The sequence below is a fragment of the Neophocaena asiaeorientalis genome, unplaced genomic scaffold, assembly GCF_003031525.2.
Source record: "Neophocaena asiaeorientalis asiaeorientalis breed wild unplaced genomic scaffold, Neophocaena_asiaeorientalis_V1.1 scaffold79, whole genome shotgun sequence".
NCBI lineage: Eukaryota > Metazoa > Chordata > Mammalia > Artiodactyla > Phocoenidae > Neophocaena > Neophocaena asiaeorientalis.
The window spans coordinates 4,501,944-4,518,780 of record NW_020175402.1 but is presented as its reverse complement, the minus strand read 5'-3'; the positions used below and the strand labels follow the sequence as shown (position 1 = coordinate 4,518,780).

The window sequence follows — 16,837 nt, the reverse complement described above, 5'->3', positions numbered from 1 at the left end:
GTTGGCTCAGAGGAGGGAGGACATTTAAATAGGTCTCACCTAATTTCTTGAGGCAAGGGTTGAGCTGGTTTGTACAAATCACACCGGTAGAAAGCAATCACTGTGAGTTCATATCAACTATTTGCAGCCCCTGTTCCTGAGCAGCAGCGATCCCTCCGCCTCTTCTCCTTTCCACCCCTTAGAGGCAGCCACTCCTCACCCCTCCCCACTGTGTACCTTTCCCAGAATACAGGACCTCAGGCCAAAGATACCAGCCCCATTAATCACCTCTGCTGTACCCCAATCATAGTAGGGAAAGTCAGACCCAGAAAGGAGACAGGACTCAACAACCATGCTTCACAGGGCAGATTCCATTTGCTGCCTCCAGCCCCTCATTCCCGCCTTAATTGTAGGGCTCTGCATTATAGCCGCATAATTCATGCCTCCCTAATTAAGGCTGTCAACAGCCCCCTTGTAAAGCTGGAAAATGTACAGCACCTGCTCTCTGGGAACCCCGTGCCAGGGATTGGTAGTGGGGAGTGCCAGGTGTGTGAGGGGGGACTTGCCAAAGGGTGCATTGATTGGCTTCTCAATCGCAGTGCCGGGCATTTATGTTTGATTCTGGGAGCAGGGAAGATGCCCAAAGGGTCTCTTGTGCCAGGTATCCAGGCACAGAAAGGGGAGGAGACTGGAGTATAGGGAAGTTATAGGTTTTAAAGAATATGCTCTTAGCACTGCTTGCAAGATCCTACCTCTCCCCTAGAGGGAGGTGCTGGGAAACAGTTTGCAGAAAGTAAAACGGGAAGACTAAACAGAGTAGCCTTTGGTTGGTATTACCCGCTGGTGCTTGCTGCTCTGGGGCACCTGAAGCACAGAGCTGCTCAGACAGCTCTTCAAAGGCACTAATCCTCTCAGCAGCTCTGCAGCGAGGCCTGGCAGGGAGAGGTACGGAAAAGGACACGGCCCTTGACTCGGCCCTCTTCTCCCTGCTGGGCAACCTTGGCCCTCACAAGCTGAGACTCTGCCATGCTGGGAATAAATCATCTCACCGTCTACTTAGGGGGACAGGTCAAAAGCTGAGAAAAGCCTCAAAGGCTGTTGAGGTGGGAAGCAGAGTCCGAGATGCTGAGGGCCAGAGGCAGTCAGTTGGGAGAAGTGCTTGTTTCTGTGCTCTTGGTCCTGATGTGATCCAGGGAAGGTGGCCTGTGCTGGATTAGATTCACCAGGGCCTATAGGTCTTCTGTTACCCTGTAGCCATGGAGGGGACCGGTCTCACTGGGGAGTGGAGCCTGGCCCCGTGCCCTGCAAGAGGAGAAAAGCTTGTGTGGGCTGAGTCGACAATAGGTAATTGGATTGTAATCACCCGCCTGGCTTCCGCGCACCATTGGGGGCGCTGCTTTCAGTGAACAGTCAGCACTGTGTGGTGGGAGGGGGTAGAGATTCAATAGCAAATCCCAGGTGGAGAGCCAAGGGGGAGGAGCAGCAGATGGGCAACTTTTCTTTCTGTCTCTCCCTCCCCTTCCTTGCCTAAATAACGCTGGCTGCCTATTAGCTATTTACCAGCAGATCCAAGGTGGGTCCACATCTTTTGTGAAGACTAAGATGGATGGGTAAAGGGCTAAGGTTCTGGGGAGAACTCTTCCCCGAAATTCTTTGTGTTGAAGGATGTGCTGGTGGGAAAAGAAAGTGCACCTAGGAGTACAGGTAGAGGTGGCAAAGATGGAAGAGCTGGGGCCCTCTGCTCTCTGAACCTATTCGTGATCAGAGTTTGACCTGGATCAGAGTTTGGGTTTAGTGTCCTTGTGAGAGAGACTCACCCTCAACCCTCCTGTCCAAGGCAGCCCAAAGATGTCTATGGCCAGCAAACCTGGCCTCTGGGGCTCCCTTGCCAAGCAAAGGAAACACAATTCATCATCAGGAGGGAGGTACCTTTCACCAAGAAAAGAAAGGGGAGTGGGGCCCTGGAGGCAGAGGGCAGGGCAAAGTGGCAGGAAGCCAGCCTCACTCAGGCTGATGCAGTGCCCAGACGTGCCAGCCAGTCAGCCCGCTTGAGTTCTAAGGCCTGCAGGAAGCCTTGGACCCGCTCTTCTCGTCTGGCTGAGAGTTTGTGCAAGCGTGTCCGTCGGAGCTGGGCGTCCCCACTGGCCTGGAGCCCCTCTTGCAGCAGCTGTTCTGTCACTGCAGCCTGGTCCCTCTCCAGCTGCTGCCTCTTCCGATCCTCTGCATACATGTCTCGGGCCTTCTGCTAGAGAAAAGTGGGGATTGGGGTGGGGAGATCATTTTTAGGCGTGGGTGGAATTGGGATGGAGGAGGTAAGGGTGGGGCACAGGACGGGCCAAGTTAAGTGGAACAGTGGGAAGTCTGTAGCAGATCTGGAAAGGTTTGGGAGTAGGTGTGCAATGGGTGGTGCCCATGTTGTATAGGCAGGGCAGTGGCAGTTCTGGATCCATCTTGGTTTGTTTTGGGTGGGAGTTTCTATATTTCTTGAAATTCTTCTCAGGTTTGCACTTGGAAGGGAACAAGGCAAATGTGGGTGTGACTTCTGGTTCCCCCACCACCTAGCTTTGTGGCTTTGGGCAAATCCTCTCCTAACCTCACTTCTTCATCTGTAAAGCGGGGGTTGTGACTACCTTGAAGAGTGGTTTTAAGGATTAGAGATAATATATGCAAAACCCCTCCAGCATATTAGCAGGCTCTCAAACAGAAACAGCAATTTTACAAGTTATCACTCTGATGCAAGGAAGGTTCTATTCCTGCCTGGGGCATATGCAGTGGGTCATTTCTTTGGTTTCCCAGGTCACTCTAAGGGTGCCATCCTCCCAACTGCCTAAAGTTATCTTTCAGAGTCTGGATCCAGAACTGCCTCTCATCTGGAGACCAGGCTGACTCGCCCAGCAAATGACCCTCCTGTGAACATCATGAGAAGCAGGTTCAGCTTTCTTAAGCCACTTACTTCATCCTGCCTCTAGAACAGGCATTAGTGTCCACAGTCCACATTTTCTGTTAGAAAAATGAACGCTTGGAGGCTCAGTGGAGCCCTCGGGCTCCTGGAACCAGTTCTGACTCCAGGTAAGTGATTACATCCCTTGGCAGCACGTCTCATACCCTGTGTGTGTCTTCAGACAAACCCTGAACTCCTAGAGGACAGAGACTGTGGCTTTTCCTTTCTGGCACTTGGGGCACCCTGTACATGTGAAATGCTCAGTACACTGACTGTATGATCCCAGGAGGACAAGGAGGATGCTCCTGGCACAGAAGGGGAAAACCCTTTTGGAGCAGAACCAAGGCCTTGCTGTGCCTCACTGATGCTCTCTGCTCCTGCCACTCTAACAGGCTGCAGAACCTTAGCACCAGAGTCCCTCCTGCCAAACCTATTCCATGTGTGAGAAACTCCCATTTTGCTGCCGATTTGGTATCCTATACCCTTTGTGACCCTTACCACATTCTACCTTGTACTGTGGTATCGGGGTACCTGTCTGTGTCCTACTCAGCCTGTGAACACCTGGATTGCTTTGTTTTAATCCTTTAAGGAATATCTTACATGTACACAAGCACTTCATCTGTTGTCTCACTTGACCCTCGCAAAAGAGCTACAGAGGTGCTGGAGACAGACATGGAGGTTCAGAGTAGGGAAGTGATTTGCTAGGGTCTCTCAGCAATAAAGACTTACTGCATGAATAAAGATGACAAATGAAAAATCTGGAAAATCCCCCCTCCAGGCTGTTGAATGATCCAAGGCATTCAAGGGTACTCTTCTGCTATGATAACGAACTCCCATGTGGAGCTATGAAGACTAAAACAAGCTTAAAAAGTTGATGTAAGGATCTTCATCTTGTTAGAAGGGCTTCCTCCTGGCCTTAGTCAGGAGGAACCCTGGGTCCTACATACAAGACTTTATTGGGGGTACGGAAATGCACAGGACGTAGTCACCACGATCCATGTGCTTACAGGCTGAGTAGGACACAGAGATGTACCCAAATACCATAACACAAGGTGGAATGTGGTAAAGATCATCATGGAGGTAAGAGAAAGGGCCATGCAGTTCAGAGGAAAGAAACTGTGGTTGACGAAGGTCAAGGGGGCAGTGAAATCTCATGGTCAGGCAGAATCTGAGCTGAGCTTTAACCAATGGGGAAGATTCAGATAAAGGTAAAGTGTATGGGGGGAGGAGAATATCAGCGGGGGAATAATGGGCTACTATAGATCACTCAGGAAATCAAAGAGCGTGATCAGGCCAGTGTGAGTCTGCCTGGAATACTGGGGTTTGAGAAGATTCTGTCCAGAGGACTCCCTCACCTCTCCAAGCCTATTTCTTCATCTGCAAAATGGGGACGATAGTGTCCATATCACTGGGTGGTTTGAGGAAAAATGAGATAATGAATGCCCAATCTGGTGCCTGGCTATTAACAGTTAGCCCTTCTTCTGTCACCACTGCTTGTGGCTAGGGCCAAGTAGGCTAAGTCCTGGCTGAACAGGAAGGATGAGGGCACCAAGCCACAGGAGGAGGAAATGCAGAGCTGGTTAAAATTGCTCCATGCGGCTCAGGCTTTTTCCAAATGGCAGCCCTAGACTGAGTGCTGAGCAGGGAGGCTGCAGCCAAGCAGACCCTGGCCCCTAATTTGCCAGGAATCAGCGATTCACTGTTAGGATGACAGAGTCAGGGGAGCTCGTAAAGACCATCAGCTCTAGCCTTCTCATTGTACAGACAAGGACACCAAGGCTGAGGTGGGGAGGGGCTTGGCCTAGGTCACACAGTGGGGTGAAGTTCCCTTGGTTTCTCCACTAACTTTTTTTTTTTGGCGGTACGCGGGCCTCTCACTGCTGTGGCCTCTCCCGTTGCGGAGCATAGGCTCCGGACGCACAGGCTCAGCGGCCATGGCTCACGGGCCCAGCCCCTCCGCGGCATGTGGGATCCTCCCGGACCGGGGCACGAACCCGCGTCCCCTGCATTGGCAGGCAGACTCTCAACCACTGTGCCACCAGGGAAGCCCTAAGATAACTTCTTGAAAGATCTTTGGGAAATGTGTTTCGTGCCTCTGGATAAGCTGTACTTTCTAGGGGTGGAGTGGGGAACCAGTGGCCTGCATCTGGGCACCTCTGTGCAACCTCCACATGGTCTAGATCTACCTCCCTATCTCAAAGGTGTTGTAAGTTCTTCTCAGGTACTCAGCCTCTAAAAATCTAGGCTAATGGAAGTCCTAATAGTCAATTTCTCTCTCCCTGACCATACTGTCTACTCTCCCTGTATAATGACCAATCAGGGGAGAGGGCATTAATAATTACCTTAGACATTTCTTATGCAGACCTTATGTGGTCTTGGTGTAAGGGCTCCAAGGAGCTCCTTTTGAGAAATGGGGCCCTAACCTATTAATATAAATCTCTCCTGGGCATTAAGCCTCTCTGCTCTTGTTCCCTCCTCAGCAGAATTAGGGAACAAGATGTAATAGCCCCTCCAGTATATAAACCCTCAAGTCCTCTGACCTCACTGGGGCATGGAGAGGATGCAGGTCTTGGGTTTCAAAACATTCATTAGCTAATGACAAGTCTTCCCAAAAGTCCCCATTTGCCACAATCAATATGCCCAGGTCAGTAGCATGGCGGGGTGCCTTTCTGAGGGTTGTTAAGAGACAGTACCTCTTGCTGGAAACATGATGTTTTGACGAGCACCCAGAGTCTTCCTGCTAAGGGAACTGTACTGGTGATGGGATGAGCGGGATGCTAAGTGTCTGTGGTTTTTCTGGAGACAGATGAAGTCTGAAGAGCCCAGAGACATACATTGTGAACGATATTGGCCACCAGTCTCTGAAAATGAACTCTGTTCCAGCGCTTTTAGTGTATTAGCTTACTGAAGACTTATCACACACCTGTGAGGCAGGTATTATTATTATCATTACTCCCCTCATTTTACAGATGAGAAAAATGATTCTCTGAAGGGTTAAGTAATTGCCCAGCCAGTCACACAGCTAGAAGGCTGTGCCATGACTCAAAGTCAGGAATGTCTGAGACAATAGCTGAAGTTTTTAACTTCTCTTGAGAAGAAGATAGTGACTACCTGAAGAGCACTAGAAATAAAATGGCTGATTGTTCCACCCTGGCGTTTAACCTCTGACAAATGCATCAAAGGAAGTTTAGTGGGAATATGTATATTCCCCCTCTATATCATTACAGATTAAGTGGACCGAACACTTATTCCTCATCTCTGTCAAAGATCCCCCCATGGACCTACCATCCATGCAGCTTGTAACTGAGGATCAGTGGCTCTGTACTGCTGCCCACCCCTTCCGTGCCCTAATTTTCTATCTGTCCTACTGTGTCATAGTCGAGATTTCTTCCATTTACCAGCCCCCATTCTCTAAGACTGATGGGTGACCACCTGGAAACTGCCATGGTCCCTTCAGATACCAAGGTCTAGCCTCCAACAATTTGTAGCTCAGTCCCTGTTTCCATTAGCATCCATCAGCTGCCCTCATCCCAGTGAGCTACTATAGATCAAGAACCCAACTCCCTGCCCTGGCTTCCTGCAGGGAATGGGGACATACTGGGCTGGGCTTAGAGACAGAGCAGCTCAGAATTTAACAATGGGAATTTGGGAGATGGGTCAAGAACACAGATGTGGAGGCAGAATACCAAAGGGTATGGGAACAAGGAACTGTGAAGAGTCCAGTTTGGTGATGATACAGGATACATACAAGGGAGATGTTAGAAAGATCAGCTCTCTGGTCTGAGGCCAAACTGGCCAGGATGTTGTCAGTCTGGATTGTACGCTTAGTGCTTCTGCTGAGGTGCTAAGATTTCTAGAAACAGTTTGAGGGCTCCTGGGTGGGTAGAGGAAATCTGGCCAAAACCACTATGAGGTCTGCTGAAAAAAGGTTCAGGGCAGTCAGTATCTCTGTTATTACTTTGGTTTCCTCACTCTAAAAATGGGGGCAATTAATAATAGTATCTACCTTACAGAACTACATAGAATATAAGTAAAAGGATGCCTGACACGTAAGAACTCAATAAATGTTTGAAATTATGATTCTTAGGTACCAAATGAAACTCTTAATGGCTGTCCTCAAACACGTTCTACCCCATCCTAGGAAACAGCAGAGCCATCTACCCAGCTGCCCAGGCCAAAACCTAAATGTTTTGGTTCCTAATAACATTAACATTTTACTCATTTGTTTTATCCTACAAGATGAATAAAAGAGTTTCAGAGTTACATCATCAACATTACCACTAATAAACCTCCTAAGTAATGTTTAAGTTAGCTTTCTAGTTTGTATCATCCTTAGAATATATCCCACTAAAAACGTATAGTCAGAGAACTATGTTCAGGTAACTGGAATTAATCCCTTTCTCTGGGGGTTATATTATCAACTTAGTTTCATTTGTTTCTGCTTTAACTTTTGTTTTTCCTCCATCTCAGTCCACTCAGCCCTCCCCTTCTCTACAGCTGCAACCCCACCTTGAGGCACATTCTCCCACCTGGACTACTGTAGGAGTTTGGTCTCTGACTCCTGCCCTTTGAAAATCCTGAGTGATTTTTACAAAATATAAATCAGATCCTGTCACTCCCCTGATCAAAAGTCTTCAGATGTGTCACCATGGCCTACAAGGCCCTCAGTGATCAGAGGCCTGACTCCTACCCAGCCTCATCCCACATCCTTCTCCCTCATGTGTGCTGTCCTCTTTGTTCTTCCAAGACCTAAACTTTATAACTTTAGTATCCTTGCCCTTGCTGCTCCCTCTGCAGAGAATAATTCTTTCCCCCCGGATTTTTACCCATCTGGCTATCTCTCATCTCTAATATAATGGCTTAAAAAAGACCTCCTTAGAGAGGCCTTCCTTGACTGCTTTATTCAGCACCTCCTGCTCTCTTCATTACTTTCTAGCATATCACCCTATTTTCTTCATTGCCTTATTACAATCTGAAATTATTGTATATACTTGTTTCTTATTATCTGTCTCCTCAAGTAAAAATACAAGCTCCACGAAGGTAGGGATCTTGTCTGGCCAACCAACTGCGTGACTCTCTTTTTTTTTTTTTTTTTTAATCATCTTTATTGGGGTATAATTGCTTTACAATGGTGTGTTAGTCTCTGCTCCACAACAAAGTGAATCAGCCATACATATACACATGTTCCCATATGTCTTCCCTCTTGCGTCTCCCTCCCTCCCACTCTCCCCATCCCACCCCTCCAGGCTGTCCCAAAGCCCCGAGCTAATATCCCTGTGCCCTGTGGCTGCTTCCCCCTAGCTATCTACCTTACTACGTTTGTTAGTGTGTATATGTGCGTGACTCTCTTGTGCCTAGTACTAACATAGTGCCTGACTCAGACCAGGTACTCAGTAATAGACATTTATGAAACGAGTGAAACTTGAGGTAATTCCTCCGATAGCCATGTGGGAAAGTATCTGAGAAACCTGAAATTACTAAAAGACTTCTCAGCAGCCAACTTAGAGACAAGAATATCCATACACAAAAGCTCGTGCACCAAGATCCTCTGGGCTTCATGCAAGGCCAGTTTACTCTCACTTTACAGACATAACTCTAACAAGCTTGGTTGCCTGGTTTCCTTGCCTGTAGCTGATTTAAAACTGGAAATAGGAAGAGAAGGGAAGAAGGGATGCTGTCAAAATTAGCCATTGACCATATACAAGAAATCCCAAAGCCAAGTATTTTGGGACAATCTAGCTTAGAGAAAGAGTCCCACCCTTCAAGGCCATCCTGCACAGTGAAGTACTTCAAGAGGGCAGTTACTAACAATATTATCATCAGCAGCATCATTAGACTGTGATTATTCTAATCATCATCATTAGCAAGTGCCTGGTATACAGAAGGTGTTAATGAATTATGCACAAGACCTGTTTCAGAAAGTTTTCTATCAAAATAGGATTAAAAAAAGTTTTAGTTCTTAAAGGGAGACTTGGTCATTTGGAAAAATCTGATATTCATTCCTCTTTGACAGTGGATAATTGAGACTTTGCTGTTTTTCCTTTTACTTGAACTTTACTTCCTTTTTCAAATTCTGAGACTAAGTGATCAAGCACATGACCAAACCTTCATGATCTGATTGACTTATTCCAGGAGTTCTGGACTTGGGATTCATGGAAAGATTTCAGGAGTTATGTGAACCCCCAGAAGTAGTTTATGTGTTAAAGGGATTAATGTAGTTCTATGCAAAATGCCATGTGTTAGAGTGATCTTTGCAATTTTTCTAGGGAGATGGTCTACGGCTTTCGTTAGCTTCTCCAAGGAGTCTGCGATGCCAAGGGGACCGAAAAGCCCTGACTTAGATCATTATTTCCTCCTGGCCATTATCTCTCCAGACTCGAGAAGCATCACCAGCTTTGGGTTTAAAATTCTGTGACCTTGGGACAGTTTCCCCGCCCCTCTGTTGCCATATCTGAAAAACAAGGACACCAAGCCTGCTGGATTGCTGGAAGGGTTAAATAAGAAAACTTACATGAAAACACCAAAGTGCCTTAATAGACCCTCAATACGTTAGCTGCCACCACCACACACACTGCCATTATTATTAAGAGTCCTAATCAGACGTAGGTGACTCTGCCTCCTAATGAAACCTGTTTCAAGATCTGGTGATCAAAACTGAAAGCAGAACTTCAAGTCTTGGTAGAACACAGTTTCATACAAAGATAGTGCTATTTCATTTTTAATCCCTCTGGAAGCATCTTGGATTTTGTATACTTCCACTTCTACAATCTTTTATTAGGCCAATTCCTTCAGGGAATAATGGCCAATCTCTCTGAGAAGCCTTTCCTGGGTTTCCATAGTAAAGAGATTAAAGATTTATCACTTGAATCCCAGTTCCATCTTTTATTGGTTATGTGTCCTTAGCTAAATAATTTTGATTTACTCATTTGCACAAATGGGGCTAATAATACCTAGCTCACTGGGTTCTTGGGAACACTGAATGAGACAGTGCATATAAACTGTTCGCAGTGCCTGACACATAGCAAATACTCAGTAAGTGGCAGCTCCTCATCATTAACATGATTATCAGCAAGTGCCTGACATCTACAGCCCTGGGTGGCCATCAATGCTAACCTTTTCTTCCATTCCATCCAGCCAGGCCAGCCCTGAACTCTTACCTGAAGCATGCTATGGTTCATCTGGAACTGCAGGATGGCCTCACAGAGGTTCCAAAACGTGTATTCTGGCCACAGAACAGGCTGGAACACCAAGCAGGAGTGGGAGGTCTGGGAAAGGTGGGGAAGGAAGAGAGTATGGTTTAATAACATGTTACTGGAACACATCCCTGGTCAGGCTCCAAAGAAAGAGTAGGCTGATCACACCCAGAGATGAGGCTGGACAGGCATCCTGAGCTGCAGCTGCCGCCAGCCCGGATTCCCTCACCAACAGTGGACGGGTCATCTGAGGCAGTAAAATCACCTGCCTGTAGCAAGGCAGAACTAAAGCGAGACTAGATCAACATTTCCACCAGGATTTTTCTAAGCCAATTTTAGGACTATGAAATAACATCTAGATTATGTTACTGGCTCTTGGCCCTTAGAGGTCATCTGGGAGACACAGTGTCTGATAAAAGTTAGCAATGAACAAATGGTAGCTGCCACTGTTATTTTTAAGTAGCAGAGTATGGGACAATGGTTAAGAGCATGGGCTCTGGGGCCCGACTGCCTGGCTTTGAATTCTGGCTCCACCGTTTACCATCTACTTGACCTCAGGCAAGTTACTTAACTTCTCTGGGCCTCAGTGTCCTCAACTGTAAAACTGGGTAATAAGAATAACTAGTTTTTAAGGTACTGTGACAATTTAACAAGATAACATACATAAAGCAGAGCAAAGAGCTGGGTGAACCTTTAACAATCATCACTGATATAAGACTCCCTTTTGGAACATTCTTGACAGCCACTGCTTGACACCTTTACTGGTGAGGAATTCAGTGCCTCAAGGGGGATAACTTTAGCTGTCAGATAGCTCATTAAGTTAAACCAATGTCACCTACCAAGGTCTCAGGTCGTTTCTCTGGAACAACTTTATTTCTTCTTCAAAGTGACATTCTTTCAAATATTTGAAGGCTAGCTTAGAACTGCCTGTTATCTGTTCCCAAGGTTGTAATGATTTGTTCACTTGTCTTTTCCAACAAACTGTAAGTTTTAAGATAGTAGGGATTGGGCTTCCCTGGTGGCACAGTGGTTAAGAATCCGCCTGCTAATGCAGGAGACATGGGTTCGGGCCCTGGTCTGGGAAGATCCCACATGCTTCGGAGCAACTAAGCCCGTGCGCCACGACTACCGAGCCTGCGCTCTAGAGTTTTCGAGCCACAGCTACTTAAGCCCACGCGCCTAGAGCCTGTGCTCCGCAACAAGAGAAGCCACCACAATGAGAAGCCCAAGCACTGCAACGAAGAGTAGCCCCCGCTCACGGCAACTAGAGAAAGCCCACACACAGCAATGAAGACCCAACGCAGCCATAAATAAGTAAGTAAATAAATAAATAAATGATAGTAGGGATTATTTGTAACTTGGTTACTGCCGTATTTCCAGCACAAAGGAGGACCTCAATATTTTTTTCCCAAGAGAATAAACTATCACCATTCTTCTCTTTTCCAGACCATTATTCTTCACTCATTCCTTATAGCAGCGGTCCCCAACCTTTCTGGTGCCAGGGACCGGTTTCATGGAAGACAATTTTTCCATGGACAGGGTGGGGTGGGGGGATGGATGGATGGTTCAGGCAGGAGTGCGAGCGATGGGGAGTGGCAGATGAAGCTTTGCTTGCTCGCCCGCTGCTCACCTCCTACTGTGCGGCCCGGTTCCTAACAGGCCGCAGGCTGGTAGTGGTCCGCAGCCCAGGGGTTGGGGACCCCTGCCTTATAGGACATGAGCTTCAGACTCCTTGCCATCCAGGCTGGCCTCTTCTGCTAAGTCCTCTAGTTTACCAGTGCAATCTCGTAAAACCCAGTGCCCAGAAGTAAACTCTCTAGACATAATCTGGCCAGCAGAATGGGCCATAAAACCACAAGATGCACATTATACTGCTTTCAATATAGCCAAAGACTAAAGTATCTTCAGTAGCTAAATCTTGTTAGCTCACTCTTAAGACTATGGTCCATTAAAATTTCCAGAACTTTACCATGTGAATTGCTTCCAAGCTGAGTTTCTCCCTTCAGGCTCTCCTTGAACAAGATTTCCCCCAGCCAAGTGCTACCCAGGGGCCAACTTAACAGATAATGGAGATTTTCAAGCAAAGACAAACTTATTTGGATATGGGATTTTAGAGAACTACCTACACTGGGATAACTGAGCTGATAGGCAATGGCAGGCCCTGAAGAAGTCTGCATACAGTTTATATCTCCTGTGGCCTGTGCTTGTGTAGATGCAGCCCTTTATTCTAAAGGCGAGAAATTAGTAAATGCAAGGCGAGGTTCTAGCCCAGAGGTGCTGGGTGACATGGCAGGTTACCAGGGCAGAAGCTTATGCTCAGGGACCTAAGGCAGAAGTCCAGTTCCTTAAAGAGAGGTACAAGTAAAGCTTTCACCACAGCCGGATAGCCTTGATTCTTCCCCTGGGTACTTTAGACAGCAAGAACTACACAGGCTCACAAAGCCAGGGACAGATGAGGAAGGGATAGCAAAAGTTACCAGGCACAGCCTGGAGACATTTCTCTGGATTTTAGCTGACCCTACCATCTGTTTTGTGGGTGCAATCACAGTTTTCAGTTTCGACACAAACAGAACAATGGTTGGAAACGACCTACCTGCCAGAGGAGGAAGTCACTGAGCCTCACTTCCCCAGAAGTCCGTATCAAGATGTCAGGATGAGGAGAGTGGTTGGTATAAAGGCACTTATCCAGCAGAGACTCAGAGACATCGCTAAGGTGAGTGGGGAAGAGACAAAGATAAGTCCACATCTCTTTTTGGATTATTCTCATGGTGAACTTCCTTATATAAAGCTTCCCAGTTTATAGAATAACATCAAATACATTAGCCAACACTACCTAGTATGTAGAAGGCCCTCAGCAAATGCTTGATAAATTAATGAATGGTTTCAATCCTCACAACTACATTAGGTACTTCTATCCTCACTTTATAGATAAGGAAACTGAGGCTCAGAGAAGATGAAATGTTTGCCCAAAGCCATTTAGTTGCAGCCTAAAACCAGATGCACCCACCAGAATATGTGTTGTCCTTCACTTAAAACACTTGTTTTTAAAATGGATACACCCTATGACTCTGCAATTTGATGAAATACTATGCAACTGTTTTTTTTTTTAAAATAAATTTATTTATTTTTGGCTGCATTGGGTCTTCGTTGCTGCGCATGGGCTTTTCTCTAGTTGCGCTGCACAGGCCTCTCATTGTGGTGGCTTCTCTTGTTGCGGAGCACAGGCTGTAGGCGCGCGGGCTTCAGTAGTTGTGGCACATGGGCTCAGTAGTTGTGGCTCGCGGGCTCTAGAATGCAGGCTCAGTAGTTGTGGCACACAGGCTTAGTTGTTCCACGGCATGTGGGATCTTCCTGGCCCAGGGCTCGAACCCTTGTCCCGTGTTGGCAGGTGGATTCCTAACCACTGCGCCACCAGGGAAGCCCCCTATGCAACTGTTTTTAATAAAGGTAAATCTAAACGCATGGACTTGGAAAGATGTCTAAGATGTAATATTAAATGAAAAAAAGCACATTTCAGAAAAAATACAGTGTGGAAAATACACACACACACTTACTCACACATGTGAATACATGTATATATAAACAAAGAACAAAATCTAGAAAGGCATACACCATTCTATTAATGGTGATTACCTCTGGAAGGTTGGATAAGAAGGAAATACTATCTCTTTTTACTTTATATACTTCTGTTATTGTTTGAATTTATGATAGAGAACATTTTTAAAACCTTAAATTTGGGCTTCCCTGGTGGTGCAGTGGTTGGGAGTCTGTCTGCCGATGCAGGGGACACCGGTTCGCGCCCCAGTCCAGGAAGATCCCACATGCCTCGGAGTGGCTGGGCCCGTGGGCCATGGCCACTGAGCCTGCGCGTCCGGAGCCTGTGCTCCGCAACGGGAGAGGCCACAGCAGTGAGAGGCCCGCGTACCGCAAAACAAACAAAAAAACTTAAATTTAAGTCATATGGACCGTGAAACACTGCAAAACATCCACTTTACTTAGGATTTGAAAAAACAGCAAAATGATGAGCCCTCTTGTGTTTGATAAGAGCTACTTTCCCAAGCAGACAGACACTCAGAAAGGAGACGGAATGAAGAAGAATGGGGACTGGCAGCACTCATCTTAAGTTAAACTCTCCAGTCCACGGAAAGAGGGTATTTGCAAGACTGGTGTGTGGTGGTTCCAAGAATACTGTTTACCTATCCTGCCAAGTACCCAGAGGCAGGATTCAGAATCTCCAGGTGGTAACAGCTGCATCTTAGGAAGGGTCTAGAAGACAAAATTTCTGTGTGGGAACATTTTTCTGGGAGCATAGTCAAAAAAAAGCAGAGATCTGGGCTGAGTGTTCAGAACAAGGATCTACACTTACTAGCTGTGTGCCTTTGGGTAAGTTACTCCATCTCTCAGTCATCGTTTTGCAAACCACAGAGGGAGCTTTATTTTCTGTACCGTCATATGGTAAATAATATTCACTTATGACTGGGCAATAGGAAGGGCTCTGGTTCAGATTTCCCTGATAATTTCCCTGAGTCTTGTCTTGACAGCATGATCTTAATTCTTTAATTAAGAGTGTGAAACCTGGGAGTTCCCTGGTGGTCTAGTGGTTAGGATTTGGCACTTTCACTGCCATGGTCTGGGTTTAATCCCTGGTCGGGGAATTGAGATCCTATAGGCCACATGGAGCAGCCCCCCCCCAAAAAAAAAAGTGAAACCCTGTGCAATCAACAATTTCTCAGCTCTCTTATTTTTGAAATGGCATATTTGTCCTATCTTCTTATAGGTTATTGTGAGAGTCAAATCAAATGAAATAACAGATTTGAGTGTACCTTGGGAACTATAAAGCACTACATAAATAAGAGGAATAAAGGTTATTTCCAGACCCACTACCTTGCTGTGGGACTTTGGATCCCCACATAACTCCTCTGAATTTCAAATGTGTCTGCATTTTTTTTTTGGCCGCGCCGCGCAGCATCGGAATGACATGCAGATTTCAATTCCCCAACCAGAGATCGAACCCGCAGCCCCTGCAGTGGAAGTGCGGAGTCTTAACCACTGGAGCACCAGGGAAGCCCGTCAATGAAACTTTTTAAACCTTCGTTAACTGGTCTTATAAAATAAGACAAATAATAGTCACTACCTTATACGAAAATTAGATGAGAATATGCATGATAAACTCCTACTAGTCTCATGCCTGCCTCATAATAAGATCTGATGACTACTGTTTATTTATTTTTAGTGTATATATACACACACACACACACACACACACACACACATATATTTTTTTTTGGCGGTACACGGGCCTCTCACTGTTGTGGCCTCTCCCGTTGCGGAGCACAGGCTCTGGACGTGCAGGCTCAGCAGCCATGGCTCACGGGCCTAGCCGCTCCACGGTCTTCCCGGACCGGGGCACGAACCCGTGTCCCCTGCATCAGCAGGCAGACTCTCAACCACTGCGCCACCAGGGAAGCCCCTTTAGTATATTTTTTTGATGTGGACCATTTTTTTTTTAAAGTCTTTATGGAATTTGTTATAATATTGCTTCTGTTTTATGTTTTGGTTTTTTGGCCACGGGGCATGTGGGATTTTAGCTCGTGACTAGGGATCAAACCCACATCCTGTGCATTGGAAGGTGAAATCTTACCCACTGGACAGTCATGGAAGTCCCTGATAACTATTAGTTATTAATTTTTATTTTTATACTGTGTTTTTGTTCGTTTCAACCTTCCTATAAGGCAGTCAGTATGCCATAGTGAAAGAGAACACAAGCTCTGGAGCCAGGTTGGAAATCCTGGTCAACTGTGTGAACTTGGACAAGTTATTTAACCTCACAGCAAGGTTCAATTTATAAAAACAGTATCTACTTCAAAGGGTCTAAGGATTAAATGAAATAATGTACGTGGAATACTTAGCAAGTGCTGGGCACAGAGTAAATGCTTAGTAAACATTAGCAATTATTATTATTTTATTTATTTATTTATTTTTTTTGCGGTACTCGGGCCTCTCACTGCTGTGGCCTCTCCCGTTGCGGAGCACAGGCTCTGGACGCGCAGGCTCAGTGGCCATGGCTCACGGGCCCAGCCGCTCCGTGGCATGTGGATCCTCCCGGACCGGGGCACGAACCCACATCCCCTGCATCAGCAGGCAGACTCTCAACCACTGCACCACCATGGAAGCCCGGCAATTATTATTAACACTATTGTTTTAAGAGGAAGACAGAGGCCTACAGATGGTCAAGACCTGCTCAAGAGAGTTTATTAACTATCATTTATGCTAAACCTAATTCCTTCTTTTATAATTTGAGATTCAAAAAACAATCTATTAAAATGACTGGTAGAAAAAAATATATTACCCTGGAAGAAAGGAAAATGAGGAGTTGGATGGTGGTGATGAGAGAATAGAAAAATTCCAGTTATGGGAAGGGTAGAGCCTGACTATAATTAACTCATTGACTCTGTTATAAATATGGATTTGTCTAAAGCTGAATAATGTAAAAACCACTGCCTCAGGCCCTGATCAGTCCAGTCTGAGTTGAACACCAAGCTTCCGGAGCTGATGGGTTGCGACATCAGCCTCCTTACCCTAGTAACCCGCCCAGCCCACGCCATGTCTGCATGACTAACCCACACAGGCAAGTTACTAAACCATGCAGGGCAGAGAAAACGGATATGAGAAAACTAGCTGGGCAAGAAGCAGGGGGTCAGTGGCTACTGCAATGTGGTATCAG

At 46.3% G+C, this 16,837-nt stretch overlaps 1 protein-coding gene across 4 annotated transcripts in view; it reads right to left on the bottom strand.

Moving 5' to 3' along the window:
- Positions 1-6: 6 nt before the first annotated feature.
- The window catches only part of DHDDS (dehydrodolichyl diphosphate synthase subunit), a 28,518-nt gene continuing 11,687 nt past the window's right edge, over positions 7-16,837 (bottom strand). For 3 of the 4 annotated variants that reach the window (XM_024766785.1, XM_024766787.1, XM_024766786.1), the window contains exons 7-9: positions 12,707-12,821; positions 10,078-10,185; positions 7-2,224 (exon numbers count right to left, since the gene is read on the bottom strand). In XM_024766785.1, the coding sequence (XP_024622553.1) occupies positions 1,985-2,224; positions 10,078-10,185; positions 12,707-12,821 (463 nt within the window). In that variant the 3' untranslated portion in view covers positions 7-1,984. The remainder of the gene's footprint in view (positions 2,225-10,077; positions 10,186-12,706; positions 12,822-16,837) is intronic. The other variant, XM_024766788.1, reaches the window with a different exon arrangement.